The sequence below is a fragment of the Myotis davidii genome, unplaced genomic scaffold, assembly GCF_000327345.1.
Source record: "Myotis davidii unplaced genomic scaffold, ASM32734v1 scaffold221, whole genome shotgun sequence".
NCBI lineage: Eukaryota > Metazoa > Chordata > Mammalia > Chiroptera > Vespertilionidae > Myotis > Myotis davidii.
Window position 1 is genome coordinate 7,487,613 of NW_006293349.1, and position 8,941 is coordinate 7,496,553.

Below are 8,941 nucleotides of genomic sequence, written 5' to 3' on the forward strand. Positions count from 1 at the left end.
ATCATCATTGTAGATTCTTGGGTAATGTGCTATGAGAGCATCCTGTGAACCAATGTAGATGGAGTTGTAAATTTTCCAATACACATCTCTGACCTTCCGGGCTGGGTGAAACAAACCCTAGAATAATTAAAAGATTACATTATTTCAATTTTCAAAGAACATACACAACCGTAACACAACAAACCATAAATACATGATTCTAAAATTTCACTTTAAGACAGAACAACTGCACAAAACTGCAGTGAGCAAAGACAAAATCTAATTCCCCCTCCCCACAATTGTTGTCCCATGTGGCACAATGTACCCCATTAAAAATTAGGAACAGTGACTTAATTCAACTAAATTACTTTTTTCATTGTTATCTTTTCAAAATCTTTCACCTACCTGTAAACAATACTGCAACATTCTACACGGTCCAATAGCAACTCTCAAGCCCTCCAGAGCTCCCATAACTGCCTGAATTACATGGGGAGATGTCTCAAACACATTGGGCCATACATAGTTCAACAAGTGATTCAGCGAATCTTCACAACCAAATCCATAAACCCCCAGTGACATGTGTTGCACCACCGCACTAGCCGTCTGTCTGTGTACAAGGTCCCTGCAATGGGGAAAAAAATCTCTTTGTTAGATACAGTCTTTGTTTTACTGGAAGTATTCACCACCCATTAGAAACTAACTGAAGTTCAGTGCATGGAACAGAGTCCTCCTCCTCCTCACACCTGACATCTGATATGGAAAGCTTTTAGAGTGCTAATAGCTCTACTTGAGAACTTCTAATGACTCAAATCTCAACAGGGCTAAAAAATAAGCCATTATTTTCTAACAGACCTTTGAAAAGAGTAAGGCTGTGAGAGCCTTGTGCAGTGTATATGTTAGTAGGCTACTAAATGAATAACAGTAATATCACATCTTAAACTCTATAAATTGAAAATCTTTAGATGTAATTCAATACTAGGATAAAATAGATAACAAAATTAAAATCAAATCCCTGACCTCATATGTTCTAAGATTCATTCAAGAATGCAATTTGGGCCCTAACCGGTTTGGCTCAGTGGATGGAGCGTCGGCCTGTGGACTGAAGGGTCCCTCCCGGGTTCGATTCCAGTCAAGGACATGTACCTTGGTTGCAGGCACATCCCCAGTAGAGGGTGTGCAGGAGGCAGCTGATTGATGTTTCTAACTCTCTATTCCCTCTCCCTTCTTCTCTGTATAAAATCAATAAAATATATTTTTAAAAAAAAGAAGAATGCAATTTGGTGTCCTAGCCGTTTGGCTCAGTGAATAAAGGGTGGGCATGCAGACTGAAGGGTCCTGGGTTCGATTCCGGTCAAGGGCACTACCTCAGTTGCAGGCTCCTCCCTGGACTGGGCCCTTGTCGGGGTGCATACAGGAGGAAACCAATCTATGTTTCTCTCACATCGATATTTCTCTCAGTCTTTCCCTCTCTCTCAAAATCAATGGAAAAAATATCTTCAGGTGAAGATTTAAAATCCTATATAATAAAAGCCTAATATGCAAATCGACCAAATGGCAGAACAACCGGGACATAAAAATGAGTTCATGCTCTTTGCCCTCAAAGGTAGAGTATCTTAAAGATAGAAGGAAAAAAATACTTGAACTTTACTAGCATCCTTATTACTTTTATCTACTGTAATAACGTTTAATATATTAAGCTTCATATATAGCAAGGCAGTATTCCTCATTAATACATTTCCCAACTAAAATATTTTTCCTTTTCACTTAGCAATTTTCGACAACTGTCACCCCTCCACATGATTTTTAACTTCAGTCACACATCAGTGACTGCACTCTGATGCACAGACACATCTCACTGAAGAATATGGAGTAAGTATGACGTACTCCTACTTTACTAGGTCCAGCTGGGCAGGCTTATAAAGAAAGATTCTTATTCTGTCCCCAGGCCTTACAAGTTACTTGTGGTAACTTGTTGAGTCTGTTAAGTCTCCCTTTTGGAAGATCATTAATGAGTAACTTGAATCTGTAAACAAGTAACTAACTGAATGGGCTCTAATTTGAGTAACTTATTTTTCCTGAAAAATATTGGCAATGAAACAGTCCCTTACTACTCAGACCTTAAACTATCCCTTACATGTCCCTTAATTACTTTTGTGTTTAAAAATGTTAGTCCTAAATCAGTGATGGTGAACCTATGACACGCGTGTCAGAGGTGACACGCGAACTCATTTTTTTGGTTGATTTTTCTTTGTTAAATGGCATTTAAATATATAAAGTAAACATCAAAACTATAAGTCTTTGTTTTACTATGGTTGCAAATATCAAAAAATTTCTATATGTGACACGGCACCAGAGTTAAGTTAGGGTTTTTCAAAACGCTGACACACCGAGCTCAAAAGGTTCGCCATCATTGTCCTAGATGGTTAAAGGTATCAGGAATCTACTGTCAAATAACTCAAGCAGCCCTAACCGGTTTGGCTCAGTGGATAGAGCATCTGCCTGCGGACTCAAGGGTCCCAGGTTCAATTCCGGTCAAGGGCATGTACCTTGGTTGCAAGCACATCCCACTAGGAGGCGTGCAGGAGGCAGCTGATCGATGTTTCTCTCTCATCGATGTTTCTAACTCTCTATCCCTCTCCCCTCCTCTCTGTAAAAAATCAGTAAAATATATTAAAAAAAAATAACTCAAGCAGTAGTGTATCGGGTCACCATCTGAATAATTTGGGACATACAATGGGAACAGTGTGGCTCTGGCCGGCTATGTGCAGTAGTTCAAAAGCCCAACAGAAATCTCTGCTTCGTCTGCAGTAACAAAAGCTAACAAGATCAGGTCTCTGCCACACCAGTAAGGCCACGCTCCTCGTCTCTAATTATTACGACTAGTTATTTTTAAAATAAAAGTTGATCAATTGCTGGTCTTCAAAATGTATGTAGTCTAACATATGAAAGGGAAGGGGGCCCTTGTAGCATTTATATTATTTGAAGATAACAATAGTCATCGTTTCATGCAGAGGAGCATTCCCCTTTTAACTACATCATAACTAACAGGTCCCATAATAATTATTTACATAAATTCTAAAATAAAGCAAGAATTATAACTATTTCTTGCACTTCACTCAAGTCACTTACCTATCCATTAAAGCATCTTCCAGTAATGGTGTGACAGCATAAATGTAGTCCTTGCCCATTTCACCGATATATTCGAACAAGAAGGAAAGGGACTTTAAAACTCCGTTTTGAACATTGAGCTCAGGAACTCTGTATTCGTTCATTAAGGCAGGGAGCACTGTGAAGGGTGAACATGTTTCAGCGACAATAGCTATTGCTACAGTGGTACACACTCTGTTCTGCCTTTCCTGAACTTTGAGGTTGTTTAAAAGTGTAGCCAACACATCATGAGGGCTGAAAAAAATAAATGTCAGCAAACTGTTAGATTACAGATCAGAACGGTTTTCAGAGGGAAAAGAACAATGCAAAGAAATGAAACTACGGTAAGTAATCACTGGGAACTTAGTAATTTTATGATAAAATACAGTATTCTCAAGTCACTGGCATTGTTTCTACTTAAGAAGTTCATTTAAATTAAAATGTCCCATTTTAAGGAAAAATTCAAATGTATTCACTTTCAAAAGTAATTTTGAGCCTTAAGTAAATTTCTTTAAATATAAGGAGATTTAACCCCTTCCCCGGCAGAAACGTGTATACTTGTTTTCACAAAATGTTCTTTTTCAGTCGTCGACGAGTATACTAAGAAAATATGGTAAAAAAATATGGTTTATAGGAAGACGAGTTACAAACTGTTTTCATAACCAGCATCAAAAATACTATATAGCCAAAACTGGTTTGGCTCAGTGGATAGAGCGTCGGCCTGCGGACTGAAAGGTCCCAGGTTCGATTCCGGTCAAGGGCATGTACCTGGTCTCTGTAAAATCAATAAAAAATATTTAAAAAAAAAAAAAGAATTCAAAAAAAAAAATACTATATAGAACCAAAATAAAAAAATTAGTCTGAAAAAGAAACGTTTTTAACAAAAAAATTGTTGGGGAAGGGGTTAATTAAATGGTCAGATTGATTGAGTGTTCAAACCATGGCCAGTAGAATGAGGCAACCTTACAGTAATACCCATGCCACAACACACAAAATCTTTTCCTTTTCTATCTTCCCTCCCAAATACATTTACTTAAATATTCTCCTTCTTTAAGCATTATTTGACCACAAACTTACAGGGACACAGGGGATAACCATTAGCACAACAAGTATTCATTGTGAATTTCTTGACTACAATTAACGCTAAATACACTGATGCCAAACGGGGTGTGGTGGAAGACTTCATCTAATATGACTTTAGCTATGTTTTATTGCTTGAAAATATTTACTCATTTACTAACGAACCACATGGTACATGTAGTACCTCATTTTTCTACAATGACTGTAGTTTGGTTCTGACAGAAATGGAAGCAAATAACCTTAGATTTATTAATAGCCATAATTCAGTAGTCTGTGGATTAATTTTTTAAAAATATTTTAAAAACACTAACATAAGCCCTGAATTATGCTGATTTTTAAATTAAGAACGGGCCTTAATATTTCAAGCATTATCCAAAAAAAGCACCAACAAAAATTTGAAATTGAGAGTTGTAGTTTCCCTCTCTGAAAATAACTGATTAAACGAAATTCAAAAACCTCCACCTGTTTTAACTCAAACTTCAATAACTAAAGGTTAGTGCATAAATAAGATACTTTCACAACTGCATTACTCACATTATGCCCTAAAAGAAAGTTCTACAGAAATGGAAGCATTTTTCAACATCACAAGAGGTTTACTACAAAATACATACATACATACATACATAAATACATGAATGCCCTGGCTGGTTTTGCTCAAAGATTAGAGCATTGGCCCACAGACTGAAGGGTCAAGGGTTCAATTCCGGGCCCTGAATCAAGGGTGTGCGGGAAGCAACCAATCGATGTGTCTCTCACATTGATGTTTCTCTTTCTCTCCCTCTTTCTATCTCTCTGCTCCTCCTTCCCTTTCACCCTCTCTAAAAACCAACAGAAAAATATCCTTGGGTGAGGATTAAAAAAATATACATATATATGTGTGTGTGTATGGAAATAAATAGTACTCACCCAATGGCCTTTGCAATATAACCAAATGTGTTGACTGTGGCTCTACGAATAGCTTTTTTGTGAGCTTTTAAGAGCTCCAAAAGCTCAAAGCAAATCCTCATCCACTCCCTTGCTGACACATATTCAGCTCCCCTAAAAAAAAAAGTTAAATTTTTGTGCAAGTCTTAAAAGGTAAATTTACAAATCCAGTTCTCAAAACACAATTACCAACTCACTTTTTTTTTTACCAACTCACTTTAAGCATTAAATAAAAGCAATTATTACTCTTCAGAAAAGATAATTTAGTCTTAAAACTGTATTGCTAACCCCCCCAGTACCATCCAAATTGAAATTTCACTGAAAATATTAATACTGACAACCTAACCATATATACACACATTAGCAATGTTAAGCAAACTTGCAAAGTAAATAAAGTGTTTAAATATGAAAACCAATACTACTTATAAAAATGTTTAATTTCTTACCTGTCAGCAATACGCCCAACAAGATCAATACAATTCTCTTGTACTTTTTCATGCCTGTTCTTTAAGATGGGAGTGAGTCTAGGCAGCAGATCTTTAATTGGTGGCGTCATCTTATGCATACCTATTTAATAGAGCCAACCCACTGTCAATTAACATTTGAACCGCAATCTCTGTCCATTTTACCTTTTACTTAGCAATATAATACATGTGGCCAGGCATAAATATAAACTTACAGCTGCCTATGAAAAGAAAAAAGCCCAGATTCTGACCAGACTTAGAATTGTCATTAACTCTTTATTAACAATTTTTGATTATGCATAGAAATGAAAGAAATTAGTGAAGTGATTTAAAGAATGATGGATATTCAACAACAAAAAGTTTTATTTGGTTCTGAAATGTATTTTGTACACTGACATTTAAATATGGGGACAGCTTATGTTCCAGCCATACACAATGAGCCAGAGGTAGACATGTAAATTAAAGCAAAATTTTCCAGAAAGGGCCCCCTTACCCTTTAACTGCAAAACAAACAGATCTCCAGTCTCCCTGCAATGCAGGGCATACTTGGGTGGTATTTACACCTACGAAGAGAGAAAAAAGGAGGCAGCTGGCAGGGGCTCCTGCTCTAACTAAAATTGCTTGCTCTGATTCTCTCTCCATTGCTTTTCCCATGTTTCCCTCACCAACAATATGGTTTACAACTCCCTGCAAACTAGAGCCCCGTAAGTGGCCAAGTAACTGATTTTTGGCCAAGTAGCTACTTTAAGTACAGAGGACAGGACTGAATTGGGGATTATATGTAAGTGCAATAGTTCAAAGATGCCCTATATTGCATAAAAACCCCTTACTAAAAGGATACAGTGCCTGTCACAGCCAGCTATTTTAACTTCCTGCCCTACAAAAGTTACTTTTGCAATAGTCATATTCAATTATAATGAAGGATTAAACACAAAAGACCATTTATTTCAGCATACTGAACTTAAAAGATAAAATACCCAGAAGTAAATGTAATATACTTGGTTTTAGTTTGGGTTAGAAAACTGAATGGATAAAGAATTGGCTATAAATAAAAACAAGATAAACAACTTGAACAATTCACTTTTCTCCCTGGTTATGTTCCTAACCCTTGAAAGAAAGCAGAAAAACCTGCCATCAGCACTTAATTCAAGGTTGAATAGATCTATATACTTTATCCAAGAAACTAAATTAAAACTTCAGCGTTGTCCTCCTGCCCCCAAATATATTTCAGGCAAGACGCTTTCTGAGCTGTGACTACCCCACCTCTCCTGCAGGTCCTAAATCTGCCCGCTTTTCTCTTTTAAAGTAAAATATAAATGGGTTTGGGAGATAAGACTATTGTGACATCACCCCCTGACTTAACTATAATTTTGAAGTACTTTAAAAAAAGGTACCAGAAATCAGTACTCAACCCCCAAGTATAATTCTATAATTTACTTAAAAAATAAATAAAAGAAAGTTAAAAACCAAAACAAAAAAATTCTTACATGACCAGCAAATTCCATACCTATTACATTCACAATGGCCTTCAGTGCTCCAAGAATGCTGCCCAATACTTCAGGGTACTCTTCACCCAAATACTCATACAAAACAACACCCAAGTGCCCCATCAATTTTTCCTGTAATAAATAATGTTAAAAGGTTACTATTCACATTAAACTATATGGTGAAGAAGTAAGTACCTGACATAAAAGTTTACCTCTTGGCAAGTCTTCATAACAACAGCAGTTCGAGAGATCAAGTCAGCTGCCTGTTGCCTAACTTTTGTGAATTTGTTATTTAAAAACCACAAAACTGTACCACAGATCTGAGGCAAGTAAGGTTTCACCCGTTTGCCAAGTGCATTGACCACTGTGCCAAATCCGTTCAACATTACTGAGTCCTAAAAAAAAACAAAAACGAAAACTGAAATCTTAAAAGCTACATTCATTGGGAACTAGAATTCAGTTTGTGACTAAAAGGTTGAAATGTACTGATATTCAGTTTTTAACAAAATGATATGTAAAAATTTAAGGTAGAATATTTCCACATAGCTAACTGAAAGAGAACACGAACATTTCAAATTCAATTACTCTCTAGTTATGTGTTGGTAAATAACATGCTTTTTTATAGTATGAAAGTCAGTGGCAACTTGCCCTAATTAGTATCATTACCTCTGTAGTCTGTTCTTGAAAAGCATAAAGAATGCCATCAATCAGTTGTTCTTCAAGTTTGTGATCAATATCTGCTGCTCCCAAGTTGCCCATAATCTTCTCAATTGTTTCCATCACCATTTTTCTGTACTGTTCAGCTTCATCTTTCAGATCATCCACGATCCTGGATATAATTTCTGCTGCTCCTACTTTGTTAGCCAACTCCACAGTAGTATCAACTAACTAAAAGGGGGGGAGGGGTGGCATTGAATTGATTGTTCTTTGGAAATAGACAACATGAAAGCACAAGTTCTAAAAATACTATTCAGCTAGTGAGCATGCTGAGAACTATCAACTCCTATTTCTAAAACTTAAGAGAAAGATAACCAAAATAATTTACACTTGCATCTAAGTCGAGGTGATTGAAGGTATTACATTCATATTTCCCCAGCCAGACCAAGCATTTCATTGTCAGAGTTGGGTTATGCACACTAGAATGCACAATCAATGTGGAACTTACCTGACTAAAACCCATCTCCTTTCACAATCAGGCACATACAAACTATGAGGTAATCAGGGCAAAAAAATAGGACGTAACATGCGTTCAAACTAGCTAAAAAATTAAGTTAGTGGAAAGGATTTTAAGTTTTTTTTTACAATGAAAGCTTACCTGTCGATAATTTCTTCTATCTAAAGCCATTCTGTGTTGCCAGAAATGTTTAAAAAAGGGAGGAAGAATCTCTGTTTTAATGTAGTTTGCTTCTACACCATCTGTTCCACAGCACTGCTTCACCACCTAAAAGGTTAAAAACAATAATTGTAAACACAGTCCTGGTTTAGTATGTGAGGTTTTTTTAAAAAAAAAAACTCTCTTTGAACCATAAAACACACCCAATTTGGACGAACAAACCTGGAACAACAATAATTTGGGACAATTACCTTCAACACAATTTTCTTCATTTCTTCATCAGGAGATTGGAATTCTCGAATAAGGATTAACATCACTTCTCTAGTATAGTAGTTGGCATATTCTGCATCCATGAGAGGAATAAGATACCCAATAGCCTTTAAGAAGGCAGCCAGACCCTATTTTAAAATAAACATATATGTACTTAGTAAATTGGAATTAAGCTGAGTTAGCTTCAACGAGTAGGAAAAAGAAATCTAATTGGTGGATCTACCTTTCCTCTGTGTTGGCGGATACCCTTCCATAGA

At 36.5% G+C, this 8,941-nt stretch overlaps 1 protein-coding gene across 1 annotated transcript in view; it reads right to left on the reverse strand.

Moving 5' to 3' along the window:
• SF3B1 (splicing factor 3b subunit 1) overlaps nt 1–8,941 on the reverse strand; it is a gene marked incomplete at its 3' end in the record, with an annotated part of 35,080 nt that continues 26,139 nt past the window's right edge. Inside the window, exons 14-24 of the mRNA XM_006767117.2 lie at nt 8,908–8,937; nt 8,666–8,812; nt 8,397–8,522; nt 7,748–7,969; nt 7,294–7,476; nt 7,102–7,213; nt 5,577–5,697; nt 5,113–5,244; nt 3,109–3,381; nt 385–601; nt 1–117 (exon numbers count right to left, since the gene is read on the reverse strand). Of these exons, the coding sequence (XP_006767180.2) occupies nt 1–117; nt 385–601; nt 3,109–3,381; nt 5,113–5,244; nt 5,577–5,697; nt 7,102–7,213; nt 7,294–7,476; nt 7,748–7,969; nt 8,397–8,522; nt 8,666–8,812; nt 8,908–8,937 (1,680 nt within the window). The remainder of the gene's footprint in view (nt 118–384; nt 602–3,108; nt 3,382–5,112; nt 5,245–5,576; nt 5,698–7,101; nt 7,214–7,293; nt 7,477–7,747; nt 7,970–8,396; nt 8,523–8,665; nt 8,813–8,907; nt 8,938–8,941) is intronic.